At 49.5% G+C, this 23274-nt stretch overlaps 7 protein-coding genes across 7 annotated transcripts; 1 reads left to right on the forward strand and 6 right to left on the reverse strand.

The window, feature by feature from the left end:
• Window positions 1–5: 5 nt before the first annotated feature.
• Window positions 6–2069, reverse strand: GGS22DRAFT_151355 (WD40 repeat-like protein). Its single transcript, XM_047959471.1, has 2 exons — window positions 898–2069; window positions 6–817 (listed from the first exon to the last, which is right to left on the reverse strand). The coding sequence occupies exons 1-2, from the start codon at window positions 1842–1844 to the stop codon at window positions 208–210; spliced, it is 1557 nt and encodes a 518-aa protein (XP_047824437.1). The 5' UTR covers window positions 1845–2069; the 3' UTR covers window positions 6–207.
• Window positions 2070–2333: 264 nt separating this feature from the next.
• On the forward strand, window positions 2334–5001 carry GGS22DRAFT_151356 (DNase I-like protein). The gene has a single exon (XM_047959472.1). It carries the CDS (start codon window positions 2976–2978, stop codon window positions 4695–4697), a length of 1722 nt encoding a protein of 573 aa, XP_047824438.1. The 5' UTR covers window positions 2334–2975; the 3' UTR covers window positions 4698–5001.
• A 1241-nt stretch (window positions 5002–6242) lies between these two features.
• GGS22DRAFT_183951 (kinase-like domain-containing protein) lies at window positions 6243–7994 on the reverse strand (the record flags this gene model as incomplete). The annotated part of the gene is made up of 3 exons (XM_047964140.1): window positions 6243–6729; window positions 6785–7751; window positions 7811–7994. 3 exons carry the CDS (start codon window positions 7992–7994, stop codon window positions 6243–6245), a joined length of 1638 nt encoding a protein of 545 aa, XP_047824439.1.
• A 330-nt stretch (window positions 7995–8324) lies between these two features.
• Window positions 8325–10558, reverse strand: GGS22DRAFT_151359 (uncharacterized protein; the record flags this gene model as incomplete). The annotated part of the gene is made up of 4 exons (XM_047959473.1): window positions 10278–10558; window positions 9664–10125; window positions 8946–9612; window positions 8325–8893 (listed from the first exon to the last, which is right to left on the reverse strand). Coding segments are annotated over exons 1-4 (1427 nt in total), but the record flags the coding sequence as incomplete, so codon positions are not given.
• A 557-nt stretch (window positions 10559–11115) lies between these two features.
• On the reverse strand, window positions 11116–12803 carry GGS22DRAFT_151362 (ThiJ/PfpI family protein). The gene is made up of 4 exons (XM_047959474.1): window positions 12291–12803; window positions 11697–12140; window positions 11494–11622; window positions 11116–11413 (listed from the first exon to the last, which is right to left on the reverse strand). The coding sequence occupies exons 1-4, from the start codon at window positions 12412–12414 to the stop codon at window positions 11376–11378; spliced, it is 735 nt and encodes a 244-aa protein (XP_047824441.1). The 5' UTR covers window positions 12415–12803; the 3' UTR covers window positions 11116–11375.
• A 229-nt stretch (window positions 12804–13032) lies between these two features.
• On the reverse strand, window positions 13033–16467 carry GGS22DRAFT_151364 (glycosyl transferase family group 2-domain-containing protein). The gene is made up of 4 exons (XM_047959475.1): window positions 15366–16467; window positions 14995–15220; window positions 14366–14921; window positions 13033–14314 (listed from the first exon to the last, which is right to left on the reverse strand). Exons 1-4 carry the CDS (start codon window positions 15957–15959, stop codon window positions 13726–13728), a joined length of 1965 nt encoding a protein of 654 aa, XP_047824442.1. The 5' UTR covers window positions 15960–16467; the 3' UTR covers window positions 13033–13725.
• Window positions 16468–21711: 5244 nt separating this feature from the next.
• Window positions 21712–22871, reverse strand: GGS22DRAFT_15803 (Fms-interacting protein-domain-containing protein). The gene is made up of 3 exons (XM_047960579.1): window positions 22325–22871; window positions 21940–22183; window positions 21712–21878 (listed from the first exon to the last, which is right to left on the reverse strand). Exons 1-3 carry the CDS (start codon window positions 22672–22674, stop codon window positions 21837–21839), a joined length of 636 nt encoding a protein of 211 aa, XP_047824443.1. The 5' UTR covers window positions 22675–22871; the 3' UTR covers window positions 21712–21836.
• Between the last annotated feature and the right edge of the window lie 403 nt (window positions 22872–23274).

A 23274-nucleotide genomic window follows, 5' to 3' on the forward strand; every position in this document is an offset into this window, starting at 1 on the left:
CCGTAGACGAACGAATATGCTTATACGTAGATTAAATCAGACTTTGTGACAGTTGTCTCTTAGTAGGTATTTATACGTGTAACAGCGAAGTCGATTTTATTTTCTTTCCTTCGCCCTTTTCGCTTTCCTGAAATGCTCATTTATACACGCCGCCTATATCCCCTCTAGGTACTTAGCTCTAGGTTCCTGGTATATTAATCATGCTTTCTAATCCTCCTTCTTCACATCCTCGTCTTTGAGCGGTGATATGCTTCCGCTTCCGTCCCCATTAGCAGTAGTATTAGCATTAGCCCCATCCTCCATAACTACATCTTTCGTCCCGGCAGCCACGCCGTTGACCTTGGCTACCGCGTCTGGGCCGCGGTGCTTGTATACGACGATACGGCCGTCCTTGCCCGCGCTAACCATGGTGTCGCCGTGGACATCGACCCAGAAGCAGACGCCGTCGTGGGCGCCGTCGATTCTTTGGACTACTTCCTTCGTCTTAACATCCCAGAGCACGACGGCCCCGTCTTCGCTCGGCGCCGCTATGAACGCCCTTCCGCTCTCGTCTGGGGTGTTGTCGTTGTCAGAGGGGGGTGAGGAAGAAGAGGGTACGGTGCCGAAGCAGCCGCCGATGCTGAAACCGCTGTTCTGGTGCCCCTGGTACGTCTTCTTCACCGTACCGGACACGTAGTCCCACAGACGCAGACACGAATCCATGCTGAAGGCGAGGACATACCGCCCGTTGGGCGCGAAGCAGACGGATGTTACGGGGGGGTTGTCTTCGTGCACTAAGGTTCGGAGACATTGGCCTGTGGAGGTGTCCCATATTCGACTATTTTGCTTAAGTTAGTTCGAAACGATTTCATATAGAGGGTGGGAGGAGGGTGGATAGAAAGTAGAAAGCGAACTCACGTCAACCCATCAGTACTACAACTAACGACCAAAGTCCCATCCCTACAGAAATCAATCCCGCTCACGGGGTCGCTGTGGGCAGGAAGACTCCTCATCAACCGGCCGGCACGCACGTCCCAGAGAAAAACAGCCTCGTCGTAGCTCCCGCTCGCCAGTATATTCCCCTTCGGCGAGAACGCGAGACAGTACACGTAGCTATGGTGTCCAAGCAACGGCTTGCCAGCGCGCGCTGGGCGTCCCGTAACCCGGTCCCACAGCCGGATCGCTTTGTCGTCGGACCCCGACGCCAGCGTCGCGCTGTCCGGCGACCAGGCCACGGCCGATACACCCGCCATATGGCCGACGAGCGTCTCCGCGTGCTGCCCCGTTACCGCGTCCCAGATCCGCACGGTGCCGTCCGCAGACGACGACGCGATCCATCGCCCGTCAGGCGAGATGCGCACTTGTGATATCCCATTCGTGTGTCCCTTCAACACCATCCGCGCCACGTAATTCGGCTTCGCGGGCTGCGAAGGCGTCGGCGCGTCGTGCGCGGCGAGCGCATCGTCGCGGAGCTGGCTGTTGGGCGAGGGGGACCGGGTTTCGGAGGGGGAGCGAGGGGACCGCGAGCGCGTTGAGGATCTGCTTCCTGTGCTGGAGCGCGGGGAGCGTATACGCGAACGCGTGCTAGACGTTGGCGATATGCTGTGGCGCGAGCGGTCGGTGGAGTAGTCGTCTGTGTCTCGGCGGCGTGGCCGGCTGCGGCTTCGGCTGCGGCTTCGGCTTGGGGTCATGGATGGGCTGTCTAGGGTCTTCTCGCGGATGGAGACGCGGAGGGTGGTTTTGTCGGAGGGCTTGGAGGCGGTGGTGTAGTCGCGGGCGGGTGTGGAGGCGGTGCTGTCGTCGTGGACTTTGCGGCGCTTGGAGGGGGGTTCGGGGGCGGTGGCTTCGATGCCAGGGCCTGGCATGGTGGTTTTGTTGCGTTATGTTGTGTGCTGTGTTGTGTTCTATTGAATTCGAACCCCTTTAAGCTGGATATTATCGAGTCCTCATGTGTGAAAGTTGAAGTTCCGAGTTATTGTGGCGTAAGTTGAAATTACTAGCTTAGATAAAGGGTATCAGTATGCAGATAGGAGATATCACAGCCTCGTGTTCGAGTTTGAGAAGTTCACGATGATGGGATTCGACAAGGCTGAATACTAGGTAGCAAATTGAAATTTTGGTGGGTCTTCATAATAAGCTTAAATCTTGATTGGGCTACCTTGTTGGCGATGTACTCCACTTTTGATGAGCTTCCCAGCTTCCTAAACCCGCTAATCTTTATCGTGGCTCCCGTGCCTGACATAAGATTGAATTAGGCATGTGGGGACCACGGTGCGATACAGTGTAAGCAGGCACTGGTCGTGATAAAATCATCGGCTTCCTCGGCAGGTACTGCCTTCTCAGGAACAAACCCCAGTCAGTGACGATTTAAGCAATCTTCCAATACAGGGGGAAACTGCAAGTGAAAAGTCTCCTATGCAGGCAAGGATGGAAAGACGGAAGCTTTAATGAAGAAATTGGCGTCATCCCTGTAATTCCGAGAAGGTGAGAAGGTACGAAGTTACATGTCTGGGTACAACTTCGACTTTGTGCCAATTTCCTCTTCATTGATCAAGTTACTCGGGTTTATGCAAATCTCACCAACCATTGTTCATTGTCTCTTCCCCGCGAAGTTCATGCGGAGCTGTCTCATCTCTCTGTGAAACCGGCGATTCGTCTTGAGATTACCGATTTAAAAGAGACTCATCCTTATTCTCGGGTCCTCTGTCTCAAAGATAGACTTATAAACGTCGGTCTAGCGAACAAACTTGGTTGAAAGGATCACCAAATCCTAGTCCACGCATGTTGTTATCGCGCAGGGGTGACACCCTACGGCACATGAACAACCACTTCACCTGTTGAAATATTTATTTCCTGGTGGAATTGCTTACTACCCTTCTCCTTAGAGTGCACAAGTCTACCGCGTAGGAAGTAGAGAAGAGGAAACGATAAACACCAAAGTCATCTATAAAAAAAGAAGAAAAGAAGAACCTAGGATCATCTCACCGGAATTGAAGATGGAAGAACTCCCCATCGAGCTAAATGTCATCACCCTCAACTGCTGGGGTCTTTTACACCTGAGCCAGCACCGCGCCGAGCGTCTTACCGCTATAGGCCGCGAGCTCGCCGCCACCGACCCAGCTCCACATATCGTCGCGTTGCAAGAATGCTGGACACAGGAGGACTATCGGAGTATCCGTCGCGAGACTCGCTTCGTTCTGCCATTTGGCAAGTTCTACCATAGCGGTGTATTTGGCGGCGGTCTCGCCATATTATCCAGATGGCCCATCGAGGAGAGCTCCATGGTCCGATACCCTCTAAATGGCCGGCCGACCGCATTTTATAGAGGCGATTGGTTCGTCGGCAAGGGCGTAGCGTGCGCGCGGATCCGATACGGTTCGGGAGATCGTGATATCGTTGAAGTTTTCAACACGCATACCCACGCCATCTATGAGCATCCGCCCGACAAAACCGACAGCTATGCCGTTCAGCGGCTCTCGCAGTCTTGGGAGATGGCCAAGCTAGTCCGGGGAGCCGCGGAGAGAGGACATCTAGCCATTGCTCTAGGTGATTTCAACGATGTACCACTATCACTATCGTATCGCATGTTGACGGCCCATGCTCCGATCAGAGATGTGTGGAGGGTACTAAACCCCGACTCATCCCTCGGCTCCGCTATCCACGAGCTCGAGCGCGCGCGGCGTCGACCCATACCCTCCGCCGCCTTCAACTTGGCCGAAAATGGCGTCACGAGCAATAGCGTGTACAACACATGGAGGTGGACCAAGTCCGACCAGCGGGCTCTACGCTCAGGAAAAGACCCTATGATCGTACCGCCGGACACTCCAGACCCGCGAGGTAAACGTATCGACTACATATTCTTCTCGCCGCAGGTCTCTTCAACCACGAATACACTTCTAAAGGAACTCAACCAAGCGCGCGCGAGCCGCGACATCGGTGAAAGCAGCACCAAGACCCAAGGCTGGGTCGTCAAGGACGCGCGTGTAGGCATGCTCGCACGACACCCGGACCTCGGCTGCTCTCTCTCCGACCATTTCTCCGTGGAAGCCACTCTCCTCCTGCACACAACCGACACCTCCCTCATCACCACATCCCCCTCCCGTCCACCCTCTCCTCCCTCGCCACCCCCAAACCGGCCCTCAAGCTCGAACTCGCACCTCTCAGCCAAAAACGCAGGAACCAACCACCACGCGCGCTCCCTCCTAGCCCTCGAACACGGGACCTACCTCTCCTCACCCACGGGCTCCGAAATCCGCGTCGCCTCGCGCCTCGAACTAAGCCAATCCTACGACGCCCAACTCCGCGACAGCGCCCTCGCCCTGCCCACCCTCCGCGGCGAAGGCCTGCACTGCACCATCTACGACGACGTCCTCCTGCTAATCCACACATACGACGAGCGCGAGCGCTCCCAGCGCCGCCTCCGCATCCTGCACTTCTACCTCTGGCTCTGCGTCGTCATCGGATGCTACATAGCCGTATGGTTCGTGCAGCCCTGGCCAGGCATCGCCTTCGCTTTTCTCGTGCTAAGCAGTCTTGGTTTCGCGATGGGCGTCGTGGATGGACTTATGGGATTCCTGTTCTTCGGGTCCGAGATCAGGGCTTTGAAGGAGTTCGAGTGGGAGATCCGGAACGCGAAGGCTACGGCTAGCGGGGCGCACGGGCTTAGGGATGAGGAGGGGGTGGGCGGCGGGGATGGGGTCGAGGAGAAGGTTTGGTGAGGTTTGGTGTGCGAGATGATTGATACCTTTTTTAAACATTTCATTCTTTGGGGAACGAAGTTTTTTTGGGACGAGGATATGATACCGACCGACATATTCTACTCATACGTAGAAACGGTGTTACTTATTTATAATGCATGGACATACATACATATACGAACGATCAAGAGAAGGAATGGCGATGCAAGTCGTGTTGAAAGGGCGATTACCTAGGTTATGAATTTGTAATGATACCACGAAGACGATACAGGTTCCATATAGGGGATACTGTTCTAATACTAATTGCTTTTCCCGCCTAACTGGACTGTTCCAGCAACCCTTATTTTCGTCCATCTTTTAATATTATTTCTTCTGTGCCAATTTCTTAAACAATGCAGGTTCCCTTCTCGCCAAAACAAGCCCTAATTCATCTCCCCGAAGCCACCATCAGCCCGCCGCACGGGCGTGGTACCAAGCCCGATAGGAAGCCAGTTCAGCGCTGTCATTCGATTTCCCCTTCCCTTTGCCATCTTCTCTAACATCCCAACCGGCGATCGCCAAGGGATTACACTCTTTCATGCGCTGATACGGGTATCCTATGAACGCAGTCTGTTTGCGCACTTCCAGCACAGTTGCCTTCGTATTTCGATCTCTTAGTAGTCTATCGCGGGGCCTCTTCCGCTCGCGACGCCCATATCCCCTCACGAACGCCTTCATTGCCTCGCAGAACTCTTCGTCGGGCGCCATGGCTTCAATTTCGTGGTCCATTCGTTTGAGCTTGGCTGAGTCGTACGGCACCGACACGAACTGCCCGATAACACCTCGTATATGGCGTGGGAATGTGGCCAGTTGCGCTTGCATGGCTGCTATCTTGTCGGGGCTCCTGTAAGGTGCCATCCGGGGGAGCGGAGGGCTAGGAAGTCCGCTTGCAATGCTGCCAGCATTCAAAGGGTTTACCGACAACGATAACTCCTCCATCTCAGAAGTCGTTTCCGGCTCCGATTCTGACCAATCCGATATTGGCTCTTCTTCATCGAAATAATGCGTATCCTCGCACCCGGAGAGTTGTGGAACAAACGGGGGAGGAATTTTCTGTAGCCGGTCCCAGGGGATATCACGGAACCACTTATGTGCTTTGATATCCTCTCCGTCGTAAGGATAGACCGCCCTTCCCGTCCAGTCCTGATATCCACGACGGTGCCGGCCTCTTCCTAGGTGCGAGGGCTCCTGCACTGTATCTCGGTAGCGATATCGTCTCGACGAAATACGGCCCTCTTTTTCGCAAATTAGGTTGACGATGAGATCCATACATCGTCTTGAGATCACAGGGCGAGCCGGGAAAGCGAATGTTTGCTTATGGTTTACAATATTGCGCTTCGTCTGCTGGCGACCGCCCTCGTCCGATAGAAATGGGGTGTGGCCGTATAGACACTCATACAAAATGACGCCGACACTCCACTAATCGCATCTTGCATCGTAAGCACCCTCTCGGATGACTTCTGGGGCCATATACTGGCTTGTTCCCACGCATGATCTGGCTGCACTTCGGTTGCCACACCTGTTACGCTAATTCAAGAGTGGCTCATCCGGCGTTGCTGGAGATGAGGCCAAGTGTGGTGGGTGGCGCTCATGCTTCTGCATCGCCTGAGCTACGCCTTGAGCCCACTTGATAGAGCCTTGTAGGCCATCGGCTCGATCAATGGCATCTCCATCTACTGGTATACCGAATCTCTGTAGTAGGCTATACCGTTGGGTATGGTAGTAACTGGTATCGTGCGACCAATGGCCATCAAAAGCTAGACCAAAGTCCGAGATTTTCAAATGGCCAGACGCGGAAATAAGAAAATTGTCCGGTTTGACATCCCGGTGTATACATCGCAACGAGTGTGCTTCCTCGATACACAGAATCATTTCAGCGATATAAAATTTGGCGACTGGTTCGTTGAGAATGTTTTCTCGGATCAAGAGGCCGAGGAAGTCTCCTCCGGGCATATAGTCCATCATAAGGTATAAGTTCGCACAGTCCTGAAAACTAGTGACCAAGGACACGATCCTAGGATTGTATTTGTTAGCCCGGTGAATTATGGTATTAGCGAGTAGGAACGAACCATTTTGAGCCTTCTGAAGCAACTAAGAAGTCTCGTTCGGCACGTAAATGAGCTTCTTGACTTGTCCGTAACATTGCCGACTTGCGTATCACTTTCATAGCATACACCCGCTTATCTCGGGACACATCGCGCCCGAAATCAGCTGCTTTTGGCTTCTCGCGTACAAGCCTCACAACGCCGAAGCTCCCCTTGCCGAGAATCTTCAAGACTTCATAACCGCCGGCAAGTTGGTTGTGTTTCCCTTGTACTGCACCAATACTTTTCGCCTTCAAAACGCGACTTTCACGGAGGTAATCAGTCTCTTGCTTGTAAAACTTCCGACGTCTAGCGTCCTTCTCTGCTTCAGTCAGCCCATTGCCATGATACAATTCCCCTTCTAGGTAACGTCGGCGAAGAGAGCGTGGACTAGGCTTGGAGAGTTGTTCGTCATAGTAAGTCTCAAGAAAGATCTTTGCGGCCGCAGCTCTCTCGACAGTCAGAATAGTAGGCGATGTTATATCGAGAGCTGTCTCTTGAATTGTTGTCAGGTTCGACTCGGGGATTGAGGTGCTAGTTTCTGGTTCTTTATCACGAATCACCAAAAAAGTTTTCTTGTCTCCCGAGTTATTCTCTCGCTTAGACTCAAACGAAGTCTTGCCGGTAGTTACAGTTCCCCCGGTAGTTTGACCAGACGATTTCCCGCTCGAAGTTGTATTGCTATTGCTATACGAGTTGCCGCCAGAATTTGAAGAGATAATAGTCTCAGGGGGGTGGAGGGAATCATTAGCAGTTCTCTCCCCGGACTCGAAGGACGGTCTAGATTTAGATCGAATTCGATGAATGACGGTAACAGAGGCGCCAAAAGGACTTCGAAGGAACGGCATAGACATCTTCTTCCTGAACCGTCGGCGTGTTTGAGATGGTTCTCCGTTAAAGGTGGGAGAGGGTGACGGCCATGTTGCTGGTTCCTTAACGGAGTTATTTGAGTCTAGCGCTACCATTAGAAGGATTGAACATGATATATTCTCCTAGGCTGGGAGGCCCTACTGCCATTCGTCAACGAGCGTAGTACGGACAAAATCCGCGAACCACGTCGTCTTAGATTCCGAGAAGGTTCACCTCTTTCAGGCATCGATAAAGGGGTGTAGGACGGAGTAGCGAATGGGGAATGACCATCGTCCAACGGGAGAGTTGGCGTGCTGCCCACCATGTGCAGCTCGTGTGCCGTCATGCTTGGAATTCATGGGTGGCGTGTAATGTAATCTACCTAATAGCTAGAATCCAAGAGACCGTGATGTAATAGAAATGATATCGAATAACTTGGCCTGGGCCCTGCTGAATAAGTTAACATAAGGGCCCAGGCTACCATCCAGAGGTATGGTGTCTGTTGAGAGCTAGATGGTGATGTAAGATTATGATCCAGTGAAAACAAACATATCGATATATATTTTAGTCAAAATAAGCGTAGAAGAAAAGGGGTAGCTTCCTTATATGATGGTGGAACAGGGATAGAGCGGCTCACATTTAGATCGTAGCTTCTTCACATATCACGACTATAAGGCTCAGTTAAGGAAGACGTCAAATTTACTAACGTAGACTTGATTGGTAGCATTGCAACTACCTACAAAAAGCCGTGGATTCATTTACACGAGAGGATAACCAACCAGCCCTTGCACTTTTTACGCCTTTGATGCAATACAGACCTCGTCATCCCTTATGACAACATCTGCTTCCCGCGTCCAAACGACGCCGGATCCTAGCAGACCTGCGCAGGTCGGAGACCACGCAGCGCATGATTAAGGAAACCCGACGACAGTTCATACCGCACATATACTTGGCCATAGCGACCAAAAATAGAATACAACCAACCCGGATGGTATCAGGAAATAATAGCGTAAGGAGAATTTTGCGGTGAACCACGCGATCATTTAATTGCTAACAGCTTGATGTCAAAGATCAGGGTGCTGTTTGCGGGAATGCCGGGTTGGCCTTTGCTGCCGTAGGCAAGGTTGGCCGGGATGGTGAGGCGACGCTCTCCACCTACGGACATGCCCTGAACACCGACGTCCCATCCCTTGATGACCTCGCCTTTGCCTACCGAGAAGCTAAAAGGCTTGCCTTTCTTGTTGGCTATTTTCTTATTAGCATGTTTCTAGACCCCTCTTCCTAGATCAAGACTTACCATCAAAGACCTTGCCGTTTTGGAGCTTGCCGATGTATCGGACCTCGACCTTGTTACCCTTCTTGGCAATGCGACCGGAACCGATCTTGCGGTCGTCGACGGTGACGCCCTGGACAACCTTGACACCGAGACTAGCTCCCTTCTCTGCGGCGGCCGAGCCGGTAGGACCTTGCTCGAGGTTCTTGGCGAATTGGACCTTCTTGTCGTTCTTAGAAGCATCCTTGGCTTCGGCCTTGGCCTCCTCCTTAACAGCAACCGCTTCGCCTTTATTGTTCTTCAGCTTCTTCTGCTGCTTTTTGCTAAGCTTGGTCTCTTCGGCCTTAGCCATCAGCTCGTCAAGACCCTCGGTCTCGTCTTCGGCAGGGCGTTTGTTCTTGCTCTTCTTGGACTCCGTCTTGACTAGCTTGGGAGGCTCATCCTCAGAGTCTACCTCTGTGATACGAGGGTCCTGGAGATCATCAAGTTCGTCGACCTCGGAGTCATCAGTGTCGTACTCCTCGATTCCTTCCATGTCGTATTCATCGTCATCGCCATCCTCAGAGCCAGAGTGGGGCTCATCGGTGTCAATAAGGTAGTTGCCAGTCAAGTGAATGGCGTGTGTTCCCCTAACTACGAAGAACACCTCCTCATCAGGAAGAATGGTGATGTCAATGGGCTGCTGGTAGTTCTTTGGGGTGGGTTAGCTTAGGCTCGATAGTACGAAATAGAGAAGACATACGCGTTCAGTGTCAAGAGTGCACACAACAAACTCCTCAAGCTCCAATGACTCAGATCCGACACTCTCGTCCTCATCCTCATCATCGCTGGACGTAGCAGGCTCCTTGCCTTTCTTGCCCTTCTTGCCGGCCTTGATGCCGTTGGGCTTGACATCGTCCATCTCCTCGTCAGAGTCTTCCTCTTCTTGGGCAGCTTGAATGAGCTTCTGTAAAGCAGCAGCCTGTCGAGCTTTCTTCGACTTAGCCGGGTCGCTAGGGCCACCGTTCGGCTCATCATCATCGTCATCATCTTCGTCAGATGAGCCACCCATCAACTCATTAAGGTATTCATCATCCGATTCATCATCGTGAGAAGGCACGCGGCGGATAAGTTTAAGAGTAGCACGAGGGACGGCAGCGATATTGCCCTCCTCGTCAGCCTCGGGCGCCTCGGTCGGGTCGAGAGCAGCCATAGTGATGCGATACTATAATTTCCATGTTAGCGACTAAAAATTGATCGAGGCGCAGGCAACAATGCTGCGACAGAGTGGAGAGCGGGGAGAATTGATGCGATAGCGATGGGAGAGTCTATATGTGCGAAAGGTAAATCTAGCGACATATATTAAAATGTACTTACAGCGGCACCTGGGACACCACCCTCCGTCATGGCAGGAACCAAGACACCTTGCGCCGGGACCTCAAGCCCATAGAGGCCGAGAGCTACGATCGTCATGATGAATTGATGTGAAGGTTAGCTGAATGGATAAAATGTGTGCGACTATAAGTCTGTGATACGATTTAATAAAGAGAATGGTCGAAATCGCAAATGCCAATGACCAACTGCAATCGTAAAAAGCTAGGAAGAAAAAGTAAGGTTGTATGAGGAAAGACGAGAAAGGACGTTGAACGCGACTCGAGCCGTTGAAGAGAAGGAGGAAAAAAAAAAGTTCGAAGCTTAGCGTAGCTTTCATCCCGTTTTTGCAACTGCACTCCAAATTTTTTTTCCGCCGCAGCAACCACCCCACCCAAAATGTCTTACCGCCTTCGACGATAAGGTAGCGCTAGTATGAAATAGGCTTATCTGCAGGCGGCCTTTACCAAAATCAGTTTTCTAGCGGCCGTCAACTACATAGCAACCACTAACTGCCGTAAGTTTTAATGCAGCCAATCGTCGTTAAGAACTTGATGCAACAACAACAAATGTCCGGATATATTACCTTTTATTTCGTAATTATACAATTGCGCTTCGTTTTATAAGATGATTAATACTAACGTACGATGCATCCTTCAATATGGTATGTTGTATACCGAAATAGGGGCCACTTGTGATAGTGGGTGATGGGTCGTGAGGACGACTACATTTTTTACGTCTATATCCTGTGAAAGCCACAAAAAATCGTGGCCCGGGTGTGACGGATAAGAGAGGGGAGAAAAAAAGCAAAATTAGAGCAACGTTCACAAGTCTCGGTATATATAGCATTTTCAAACCATGTCTCTGGCAATGGAACCCTTCGATTTCAAGTTGTCTTAACCAGATACAGTGCCATAAAGTTATGTCTTAGCCCAAGAATGACGCGGGTGTACATCCTCACAGGACTATGAATGCCAGCATTCAGAAGACAAAAGATGAGAACAATCCTCATTTCATCCCACTTCAATCCTTCCCTCACTGGATGAGTTCCCATCCCAAACCGCATCCAAACAATGGATATACCCAAGCACTCATACCAGCAGCCTAAGCAGCTCCCCCGGGAATCTCAAACGCAATCATCTCTATTTGTGCCGCGAAGTAAAGCTAATCAGCCACGCTCGAAACGCACCAAAAACTATCTTAAGAACGAACATCGACTGACCTTTATTATACGCCTGGGCACGATCTCCCACCCCGATCATCTCGCACACGACATCGACGAGGGGCGTCGGGAAGTGGTGCGAGGCACGGCAGTACGCCGCCACGAGGTCGTTTCCGTGAGTCACGCCACCTATATCGTTAACATCGTCCCTAAAGACTCACAAGAAGGGATAATTCAACCAGCAGGAAAAAGAACGAACTCACCACTAGACCAGAAATTCCCATCCTGAATCCACCTCAACTTATCTCCCACAAGCTCCTTCTCGCCAAACCCCTTCGCGCGGATCATATCCTGCATGCCCCTCGGTCCACACGCCGTCTTCCCCTTCAACAGCCCCGCCTCGCCACAAACCAGGATCCCAGAGCAAATGCTCAAGATATCCACGCCGGGCGTCTCACTATGTTTCTTCAGCCATTCCAAGGACTTCTTCTCGAGCACTTTGAACGGGTCCGGGCCGGGGATCATGACGATGTCGAGCTTGCCGGGGGCGACATCGGCGTCGGAGTAATGGTTCGTCGACACGAGGCCTTGGTTTGCCGTGAGCTGGATGGGCTGGCCGGCTGGGACGGTGCCGATGTACCGGATGTCCACCGAGGGCGCGAGGTCGAGGAAGGATTGGGGGACGAGCGAGGCTACCATGCTCATGTCTGCTAGGTGGTAAGTGTCTTGCCCATCCCACGAAATAAGGGGCTAGGGGAAAGGTAAGTTCGGTATTAGTAGAACATACTGCGATCATATTAGCTTGTATGCAAAATCAGAGGCGTGAGGATCTCGCCTCGACGGCATTCGTACTGACCATTCGTAGCTTAGAGACCCCATGATATCGACAGCCGCCGCGTCGAGAACCTGACAGTCCGTCGGGATGAATACACCAATTCTCACCACATGTCGAGCACCCCCGGTCTTGCCTTCGCTAGCCATTTTGTAAAGTTGGACTGGGAAACCGTAGAAGCTTCCTAAGAATACTGAAATAGTCTGTAGTTGGGTAAATCGGATATATGAACCTGTCTGTTAAGCGTGAGTATGGATAGAACTAAAAACACAAACTAAGAGAAGTAGTGAAGGGTTATTTGTATTCTCACGACCTCTCCTCCTGAGTCCATACGTACATGGCTTTTAGAGCTCGTCCTAGAAGGCTCATACACTTAAAGCCAATTCCCGAGGTCGATCGGACTAGAAGAATGCCAATTATTCTCGATGCCGCTGAGGATGTGCGGTCTAATAGGGGTCCGAGATCATCAGGAACGGTGTAACGTGATTGGTCAATTGCCTGGTGTCAACTCCGACTTGACTCGGAGCCAAGGCGTATAGATTGCGCGTAACCGGATATAGAGCTCTATAGTCCTAACTGCTGGACTCCTTCCCTATTCTTACTGCCATCCTATCATGCATAGCTCGTATATTGAGGCGGACGTATTCTGTAGGTACGTAAATTATAATATCAAATAGCTTGTGTAGCAGTTAGCCTAGGCTATACCTACATACGGATTTTCTGTAATTATTCTCTGTTCTCTATTATATATTAACTAAACTAAACATGAGGATGAAAAATTCCAGGTAAAAAGCTGCGTCACTAACTCGTCAATTCATGAGAGGCATATGTAGTTCTAGAGCAATACGATTTTTATCATTTATTGTTGTAAGCTTGAAGAGTACTGCTTGACAACTATTCTCGGTCGCCATGTTGCTCGTAATCTTCAGCCCCGTCAGGTGACTGATCTTCTTATGTACATTCATTATTAGTTATTACCGGGCCAGATTTGCGCATTAGGTGTCGTGGGTTGCTCTCCATCGTGAACCCCCGTCTTGTCGTCCTCGCTGGGCTAGCCCGCCCCCCAATTGGACGGATGTGTCCTTCGACCTCGACGAGTCGAACTAGACTACAGAGCCGTGTTCATCCCGGCCCTCTTCTCTTCTTTGCCACGTAAACGAATGCCGGCAGGAAGTCTTTTTCACTCCTGCGATTTGCTCCATGAACTCCGTGAGCCCAGAAAAAAGTATCCCCGTATCTAGAATGCCAATGCCGATGCCATGCATATCAACATCATGTCCTCTATTTACACACGCTCCGTGGAGCTATTCTTTCAAAAATTCGGAAAAGGTCGCTCGCTTCTTCGGTCTTCAACGGGTATGTGGAGAATCGAACAGAAAGCGCGCATCAGGCTCAACCATCGCAATAGTCAGCCTGGACGAAGATTATTAAACTCAAAACAACTCATCCGTTAAGGTCCATTAGGGCATGACACTGGCAATTATAGACTTTGCTCTTTGCCTTGTGACCTTCTTACTGACTGTGTAAACGAGATCAAGCGTGAAGAAGTGCATAAGCTGAGCTTGTGCGGTGGGGATAGCACCGTATAACGGTGCGACTAGGGGTGCCATGACGTAGTCGACATAGTTTTGTCTGATGTTTCGGTGAGAGAAGCACATTCCCTTGGAGAGACCGGCCTCAGTCATTTCCCTCTCACGCGTGGTGGCACAGATTTTATGTAGTCGCTCATATAGGAATAGCATCAGAACGACCTCCATGAAACCGGCAGTTCTTAATACGTTGCAGACAATGAAGATCCAGCTGATTTGGTGAGGATCCGAACTGCCATCTGTAACCCAGATGTAGAGGGTGGAAGCAATGATGAGGATAGTGGTTTGAAGAGGTAAGAAGTGGGCCTCGAAGAGTCGGTGGAAGAGAAAGATGATTCGTTGCCAGTCAGGCTCTTTCAGGGTGTCAGAAGTAACGTCGCTGAAGATTCCACTCTCAAGAGTCTGTTCGGGGCTCATATCCAATTGGGTCTGCGTAAGGTACGAATCGGTAGGGTGGTTCCTGTTCTGTGTTAGCGAGTACTATTGAGGACCTTGATATACTGAAACCTACAAGGCGACGTGTAGAGGTCGGAAAGCTCTGGCAGTGTGCTTGCGCTCTTGCCAGAGCTCCATGAACTTCCTGATAGCAAAGCCAGAATCGAGAGCTCCCCACATGTGTCGTAGAGCTTGCTTGTAACGGGCACCCATATCGTTGTAGAGTCCTTGAACGCCCTTGCCACCATCACCCTTGACGTTGCTCTGGCTGACAGGGCTCATGATGGTTCTCACAGTCAGATTTCCGTTTAGCGCAAAGAAACACTTCAGATACATGTGCAAATCCTCGCCGATAGCCTCGGAGTCGCAGTCCCAACCACCAACTCGGTCAACCAATTCAAGAGGCACAGAGTAGACAGACGTAGGAGGAGCAATAGTCGAACCACTGTAGAGACCAGACAGACCGGCACCAGCCCATAGAATATCGGCTACACGAACAATGGCGGGAACAGCGTGTGCGTTACGGTCGAAGATGATAGGAGCGGCATAGAGAGTAGTGCTGGCAGTTTCCTTGTACGATAGATGCATGCTAGTTAGGTGAGCGAAATAGTTGGTGGACAAATGACTGTCAGCTAAATTGTCATGTTGGTTAGCCTTCTGCATAAAAAATGCCCCAAACAGGCTTCTTGTAACACGTGCACGTACCATCAATTCCAGTAACGATTACATCCTTCCTGCAGCCCATAGAATATCTCTCGCTAAGCTTGCGCGCAGCCCATGCCAAATTGCTACCTTTTCCAGGAGACTCGCCAGGGATATCAGACGGGTGCAGAGTGAAATCAATTGAGCGAAACTTCTTGACAAATTCCTGGATAATGTTCATTGCCTTGAGTTCGACATTATGTTCGCGCTGTTCCATAGCAAGGTAAATCTGCGGGCAAATTTAATTAGTACTTTGAAACGACGATCACTAGCGCGACGTCATGCTTAAAAAAGGAGCCACGTAATTCGTCCAAATTGGGGGTATGAACAAATCCAACCGCGTTTTTACTCAAATTTAGAGGAAAATGACTTACATCGTAGGAATCACGAGCCTGGGGGTGGCACGCCAAAACGTCAAGTGTTTCCCTCAAGCTATCGACTTCTTCCTTGTAGTTGGGAATAACGATTGCGTGAACGACACGGTCGGAATCCGCATCATTATCAGTGTAGAATTCAGGTTCAATATCGCCAATTTCGCTGCTTGTAGTCGAGGAAGGGAGAGAATCTTCTTTGGAAGAGGTCAATGTCTCGGAGCTAGATAGAGAGGTAGATGAACCGCGACGACGGTGGGATAGCTTGAAATCCCTTAGAGATCGACCCCGCGCAGCTTTCGTCAAGCCTCGAGTAACGTCGAAAATGGCGTAGCAAGAACGCATCGGGAAGGCGAAAACCAGAATATGTATTAATAGAGAGTAGTAGGCAAATACGACCGTCCATAGTCCACCACCTTGTCCTTCAGACATAGAGCTGGCAGAGTGTGTTGGCCTGCTTAAGGTATCTTGCTGTGCGTACTTGTAATCATATCGCGACGCAGTTGCTTCCCTCGAGATGACATAGTAGCTGAGAGCTAGTGTCATCAACATAGCCAACCCTCCAGCTCTTCTCGTACACCAGTTGAAGAGCGACATGATGGGCAGGCGGGGGAGAGGGGACGTGTAAAGATTGATTCCTCGGAGGGGGGGTTTGGCGATGGTTGGCCTACGGTGGGATAGATAAGGAGTGTGATGGTGAGGCGCCAACGAGGAATAAGGAAGAAAAGAGAAGAAGAAATGGCGTTCAGTAGCGAATTCGGGAAAAGATAACACAAGGAAGGACGTTGAGTGGGAAGGGGGTTAGAGGGAGAGGGGGGGCTGGGATGCTTGAGCAGAGAACGCGATGTTCGTGCGCTACTGCACAGTAACCTTGGGCCTTTGGTAATGATCCTCTCTTAGGTTGTATTGACTGGGTGTGAAGGAAAAAAAAGGAAAGGAGGAAAAAATCTAGTAGTAAATCGGTAAAGTCAGGGCAAAGAGAGAAAAAAAAAAACGGGAGAGGAGCTGGAAAATTACTAGGTTGAACCTCATGAAGGTAATAACAATTAGGGAAAAAGGGGAGCCTGGTTTAGTACGATTGAGAAATTAGATGGGTAGGGATTCTGCGCCCCAAAGTGGACAGTAGCTCTGACGACGAGAAAGGTTCCAATTCCCAGATATTTCAAGCCTGGGACCCAGACAAGCTAGTGACCTCATTTAGGTCTAGCGTCAGTAGTTTATGGTTATGGTTATGGGGGGCAAGGGGAGCGTTTATGGGGCTTGTCTCTACAAAGTACAGTACTTAATTTCTGATCTAGTTACTACATGCAAGGCTAGTCGATTGTTAGCCACACACTCTTTATGCAATTCACTGATATGTCCAGGTGGTAAAATGAAAGAACACTTTGCCCTGTCAGCTCCTGTTTCTTTGCCTTCTTTCGAACTAGATGCACCGCCAATCACCATTTTATTCAATTGAGCGAAGGAAATCACTAACAAAGCATGCTTAGATGGGTGTGGTCTACCGATGACGGCCTTGTACAGCATTTAGGTCTGATGTATCCATTACAATATGTACAGTACAATACAGTTGTGGCAGGTACGACACATGTGTTTTAAAACACACCCACAAAGACCTAAAACGGGACGGCATGATAGACTTTGAAGATGGGTACTGTAGGTCAGTTCTTTCTTTACAGCGTACTTTGGATGGAGCGACTTCCCAAAGACGTGAACAATTAAAATAATAATCACCAATCAAGTTTCGAATCTTGAAAGGCATTTTCTCCTTCATCAAATCTATTGGCGTTTAGAGCGTTTCTAGGTCGAAATTCAATATTCGACTTAATTCCTCATGTGACAAAACATGTGTCGTCGAATCATATAATCTATCTTTTCAATACCCCGGATGATAGCTGCCTATGCAAGATGCTACTTAGCACGGCCAACTAAGTCCTTTCGACTCTTCACGTTTTCGAGGCTAAGTTGTAAGTGCGAGATGCATCTAAACTCTACGAGGCAAAGCAGTCCTCGATAGTCACCAAGTGGCCACTGGCAAGGGACCAAGTTCAATCTAACCCATACCTTCGAGTGGCGTACCTAATCGCTACGCCGTATTGACCATTCGACGTTCGACATTCGACCTTTGAGTCTTTCGACCTAATGTTAGAAAAACCTTGTAGTTACGTATTGTTTCTTCGCTCTAATTACATCATTCGATGGTATGCCTTCTATGTAGGTCATTGTTCGTTCCCCGATGTTAAAGGGCTGAAGAAGATTATTAGACTAAATCCTTATTTTCTTACCTTTGAGAGCGATGACTTCAGCTTCTATTCTTGTCACCAACCATACATAAGGGCGTATGTATGGCCATGTATGGTCTTTCTTACATGCGCCATCCCAAGTACTGTACATGTATTTACAACGGGACCAGGCACCCATATTACCGTAGTTCGGTACTATTAGGTTACGTGGGGAGAGGGATGAAGGTTGCATATGGGATGTGCAAGGTTCACAGCCATCCCGCCCCAAGGCTGACCAGTTAGTCGATTAGGTCTGTTTAGTGTACATTCTACGCCTTCGAACGCTGCTGCGCCGGTCCTAGTTGGCTAAGCAGGCCAATCGTCGGCGAACGAATCCATCTCAGCCTCTTTGATCTTCAAGAAAGGCGGAAGAAGGTCGGGTTGATCTTTGGAAGAGAGGAAAGACGTACGATAATGACTCTAGCTTGTTCAGCTATTGTGATACAGATTCTGCAGTCCTGGCTGGGGGTTCTACGATGAGATTACGATGATAGGTTCTCCACTCGTCACCCATCGTCGATAACCTCAAACCGGCACTATGGTTACAGTAGCACATTGCTATATTAGCCCTGAGTGGTCGCAGACCTGCTGACCGCACGAGTTGAATACGGATAGCGGTTCTTCGTTGTGGAAGCTCGAGTTCAATTCCAAGCGTCCTTTGCATCTGATTATCTTGCCGAACGGCATGCACGCAGCCACTCTCCCACCCCAGACAGCCCAGAGTCGGCTTTTCTCTGATGGTGTGTGCGTGCTCCCTTCTTTCGTCACCATCTGACTTATTGGTAGCAGACCGCATCCCAACCTGCATGCCTGATACTGGTTAACCCGCCAATCCTATCCAATCCCAACTTCTGATCTCTCTACGATGATTGTATCACAACTCCCACAACTCCTGCTAAAGACACATAATGCCCGTCAGCCGGGTCTGAGCCGATCAACTTGATGAATGCTGTGTTGCATATTATGTACGTCGACATGATTCCATGTCTGATCCTTCACATGCCCACGTACCACCTGTCGACAGTGGGCACCGCTACATACTACTAGTTATTATGTCCTATTATGGCCTATTATGTGTGGGATGTGGTGGCATAGTCGAGAGTCTAGGTAATCCCTTACGCTAAGCGTGCTAAACATATAAACGCCTCTTGTTTCGCATTCTGCGCGGATATCGTATTATAGGCCTGCGAAAAATAATTCCCCCACGACTAGGCTATGTTCTGAGTGGCCTAAATGACCTAAACACTCGGCTTTTTAGTGCCGGACGACGTTGCTTCAAGCCACTAAGACAGAGCCGAGCTTCTTCTATAGGATATACTATCCTACATACCATAGTAGTGCACAGGTAAGCTAACTTGATATGTTTGCGCCTTGGAAGCTATTCCTTTCCTGCGATTCGACATCGCTGATGCATATGCACACGCATAGACCGCGTGGGCGACGGTGGCTTGTTTCCTTGTCTAGCCACGATGCCAACGCTAGTCGTCACCTTTTCATCGTCATCAAGCCATGTTTAATTGTCATCAAGATACCAAGCGCCTATGATTGCGATTGCGGACGACATACATATCCCTGGTACATAGACAATCATGAGGCTTATCATCAGTGCCGTCGCACGCCACGCCATATCCCCCCGCTCTTATACTATTTTCTCTAGCGATAACATCGAGGTGTTATCGTTGCACATGTGTATAGTAAGTCGGACGTCATTGTGGTAAGACGGCACTACTTGAAGAAAAGTTCTATAAGAAATCGGATAATTGCATTTACGTTAATTGCCGACAGTTGCAACAGTTAATAATAATTGCGATTCGGAAATGACCTCACTTCGTACCTTCTGTACCAAAGGTTGTACCTATGTACCTCGGTATAATCGATCCTATCTCGACCTCAAGAGCCACCGATACACAGTATGACTTACGTACTGTTTACATACTGTGACTTGCCCCTCGCGAATTGAATTGCGCTTTTTCGAGACAAATTGCCAGAAGTAGAATTCCGATTGCCTTTCTGTCTTCGGATTTTATTTTTCGAATCCTGAAACCTGCTTTACTTAGCAGCCTAACCAACGTATTACTATGAAACGGCCTCCAAAAATGATCCTATTTACGAAGAGATCATCTTTCTCTTTCTTTGGATATTCCCTCTTTTTCAAAACATCCATTGTCGTTCCTCGTTTGAAAATAGTTTCCCTCCTATTCTGATTCGCATGCAGAAAGGACCAGTACAGTGTGGAGGCCGCCAACGAAGGACCATCTTCATCATGTAAGGTAGCACCGAAAAGGTACAGATTGCCTACAGCGGTGGGGTATCAAGATGAGTTCTCTCTTGGCTCAATGGCACACGACCCCCGGTCTTTGCAGCGTCGCTATGCTCGCTATGCCTGGTATGCTCACCATTGATCCTCAGTGCGACGGTGCGAATTAATTTAACTTGCGGCTCGGGCAATTCTCATTGGTCCGTTGCGGATCCGGCATCCACGTTTATTTGTCAGTCGAGATTACTTGCCCACTGTCGATCTGGATCCGTCACTAAAACCACTGCAAAATTCTGTCTTTTCCGAAGTCTGACGGGGGACGGGGCCAATTGCAGGCCAATTGAGGCAATACGTTTCTGCGTCCTGTCTGTTTCTCTCTTTTTAAACCGTCTGCCTAGAAACGGATCTATCGCACGGTCTTTTTTCGTCGACCTGCTTGATACTTATTGCTTAATGCAGTGTGCTACTGCTACTACTGCTGATTCTGTTACAGATCCTTGAAATCGATAGGGGCAGTAAGGGCAATAAGGGTAGCAGAGACTAACGGGTTAACCGCTGAGCTAGCTAGGTAATGAAAGGGTCCGCATATAAAACAGCTCGTTAAGCCGTTTCCCGTAATAATAGGAGAAACGAGCTCGGGGAGCTCCAGGTCTCTGCCGAATAGACCTAGGTCTAGGTTCCGGGGTCGCATTGTCAAAAAAGATCCTATCCTAGCCAGCCTAGCAGACCGTAGGTATTCAGGTGTCAGGGTCCTCGGCAGGGCTTATCGAAATACGGGCAAGCTTGGCGATGGGATAGCCGATGGCCGATGTTTTCACGCGAGAACCCCACCGGGCCACGGTTCGTGAGACGCGTTCTGGGTATTCGGGTCACGATTGGAAGAAAGCTGCTAAAAACGCGTCATTTCGACATTTAGCAGAACTATGCCCGACAGACCAATCATTGCGCGCCGCGGGTCCCTTTTATCGTCCCAAGTCTCTGTAAAACCAGCAAGCTGTCAGATCCCATGTCTTGATACGCAAATCTCCTGATAGATGTCATAGCCATGTATCACCGCAGGTGACTTGCGTTTTGATTCATTACTGCATGCAGTTACGAGAATCACACCCTTCCTTACATAGTAGGCGGCATTGTAATCTCATCTCATAGGCCTACATCTGTGGTTTCATGAACAAACCATATATACATATATAAACGCTCGTACGTCTTTTATATCAATTGATTAGTCTCGTGAGATATTCCGGGCTTCAATGTCATTGCGCGTGCATTTCAAAAACATTGATCATCTCTATGCTGTCTCACAGGATCAGGCCAGATAAATGCAGTGAACACGATGAATCAATTCTTGCATAGAGTAGATGGGACACGACGTTGGGTGCCGACCATGCTGCACTGCTGCAGGAAGTGGGTTATCAGCAAGATTATCGACAGAGCCTGATATACAATCCCGTCCCAGCCAATACGGTGTGCTAATTAATCCTGCTGCCTGCCTGTCTGATTCGGAGGCATTCTTCCACGATCATTCAATTTTCTTGCTGCTGAATGTTCCTGCTGCCATAATGAACTTCCATAAGATCCTCCTATCCAGTGAAATTCAACCGACGAAAATGTACGATGTACTCTTTTAATGCTCAGTTGGTCGATCGAGGTTTGATGCGGTATAATTACGCCGTACACATGGCCAATACTATTGCTCGACCTTTCTCGATTATATGGCGGCTGATCTCTTCAATTTTTGTTTTCGCAAGAACTGGCGAGTTGGATGAGAAAAAGACTCTTCTGACAGTGTTGATAATAATAGCCTTACCTCGATGTTCCCTTAGATGCACTGGTGAAGAAGCGTATGATGGCCATGAAAATCCATACTAGTACGTCCATAAAGTAGCGCCACGAAAAGCGCTGGCTCTTTCCTCTACTGCTGCTCGAGAATGTGGCCTAGACGTTCTTATCGAGAAGCTTCTGGATGGGTTTGGCAGCCTGGTTAGATGTTAGCATCGGCACGCACTACTAAACAGGGAATTTCCGAATATGAACGTACATCGATGAACTTCTCGAGCTCCTTGTCGAGGTTCGCGAGGTCCTCCTTGCGCTTCTTGTTATCGGCGATAAGCTTCTGCTTCCTCTTAAGAAGCTCCATGCGTTTCTGCTCGAGAGCTTCGCGTTCGCTTCGCTCGTGGTCGATTCGCGCAATCATCAAGGTAACCTCGTCATCCTCGGTGTGATCTGGTTTCAAGGCAATGAAATCCTCGAGTGGGATGAGGGGAAGCTGCTGATACGTGTGACTATTTGCGTACTAGGTTAGCTATTGCGAAAGCTCAAGTGCCGATACTGGATAATTGTAGCTAAAGTTGATGTCACTTGACTTGAAATATTTGCTGGGTATGTCTGTATTGGTTAAAGGGAAAGCTTCATCGGCCACTAACTCGTAGGATTCACATGCTGATATCTCTCCCTGCAAGTGCCGCTGTTCGTAGTACAGGTTCTGGAGTTGCAGATGCAGACGATCAACCTCCTGACGCGCCTCGGACGTTTGCGACTTGGTCTGTCGCGCAGCGAAGTAGGCTGCTCGGTGAAGGCCGCGAAGCTGTGCGAGGTTGGTGATAAGCAGTTTCTGCTGCTTGGAAGCTTCTTGTAGAGCCTCTGGAGAAGCGTTCTCGATCGGACCAGTTGCCGCGATCTGGTCAACCAGGTTCAACGCCTGTACTCGGGTGTCGCGGGACGCATTAAGCACCGTCAATAGGTTCGCATCGGTCACAATCTCATCGATCGCCATGGTGAAGGGAGACGCAAGCAGCTCGAGGTAGAGAGCTGGGTTCGAGACAAGATTTTGACTAAAGATCGCAGGATGCTGATGTTTATTCAAGTATGGTTTGTAATGTTCAATCAAGGCGAAATTTAGCTGTAGCCAGGATATTTTGAAAAAGTGACCAATCAAAATCGCAGTGGTCTTCAAAGGTTCTAGCCTTATGGTTACATAAGCAAAGATTTGCTATGTACAAGATTAAGGTTGAGAAAGGCAATCCATGTCCCGTTAGAAATATGGGACTCCTAGATTTGGGTCGGATGATTCAATCGCCGTTGCCGGTCTCCGAGGATCTTAACCTTCTAAAAGCCACTGTGATTGGTAGATACATAGGTACAATGAAGTGGAAATTGGAAATTGGGGTCAGCACTCATTTTTCCTCCGCCACCACCAACAGCGACACCACCATAACGAACTTTGGGGCTTTCGCAGCTCTTTTCAGCTGAAGATGCATACCAACTTTGGTACAATTGCTTGGGTTCCTCCAACACGTTGGTGTCTAATATGCGGTATTGAAAATAAAATGGCAATAAATCCATAGAGGAGGTTAGTGGAGTCACAGTATAAGGT

This window comes from Annulohypoxylon maeteangense (assembly GCF_022496945.1).
Source record: "Annulohypoxylon maeteangense strain CBS 123835 unplaced genomic scaffold GGS22scaffold_1, whole genome shotgun sequence".
NCBI lineage: Eukaryota > Fungi > Ascomycota > Sordariomycetes > Xylariales > Hypoxylaceae > Annulohypoxylon > Annulohypoxylon maeteangense.

Bases quoted from the DNA above. Each gene is read 5' to 3' on its own strand.
- GGS22DRAFT_151355 (XM_047959471.1), bottom strand. From the start codon at position 1,844: ATGCCAGGCCCTGGCATCGAAGCCACCGCCCCCGAACCCCCCTCCAAG. The intron at 818-897 runs GTGAGTTCGCTT...TAAGCAAAATAG, and splicing joins TGTAGTACTGATGGGTTGAC to TCGAATATGGGACACCTCCA.
- GGS22DRAFT_151362 (XM_047959474.1), bottom strand. From the start codon at position 12,414: ATGGCTAGCGAAGGCAAGACCGGGGGTGCTCGACATGTGGTGAGAATT. The intron at 12,141-12,290 runs GGTCAGTACGAA...ACCACCTAGCAG, and splicing joins GGGGTCTCTAAGCTACGAAT to ACATGAGCATGGTAGCCTCG. The intron at 11,623-11,696 runs GTGAGTTCGTTC...TTAACGATATAG, and splicing joins TGGGAATTTCTGGTCTAGTG to GTGGCGTGACTCACGGAAAC.
- GGS22DRAFT_151356 (XM_047959472.1), top strand. From the start codon at position 2,976: ATGGAAGAACTCCCCATCGAGCTAAATGTCATCACCCTCAACTGCTGG.
- GGS22DRAFT_151364 (XM_047959475.1), bottom strand. From the start codon at position 15,959: ATGTCGCTCTTCAACTGGTGTACGAGAAGAGCTGGAGGGTTGGCTATG. The intron at 15,221-15,365 runs GTAAGTCATTTT...ATTTGCCCGCAG, and splicing joins AGGCTCGTGATTCCTACGAT to ATTTACCTTGCTATGGAACA. The intron at 14,315-14,365 runs GTAGGTTTCAGT...AACACAGAACAG, and splicing joins CGACCTCTACACGTCGCCTT to GAACCACCCTACCGATTCGT.
- GGS22DRAFT_15803 (XM_047960579.1), bottom strand. From the start codon at position 22,674: ATGGCGATCGATGAGATTGTGACCGATGCGAACCTATTGACGGTGCTT. The intron at 22,184-22,324 runs GTTAGTGGCCGA...GTACGCAAATAG, and splicing joins TCAGCATGTGAATCCTACGA to TCACACGTATCAGCAGCTTC. The intron at 21,879-21,939 runs GTACGTTCATAT...ACATCTAACCAG, and splicing joins AGCTCGAGAAGTTCATCGAT to GCTGCCAAACCCATCCAGAA.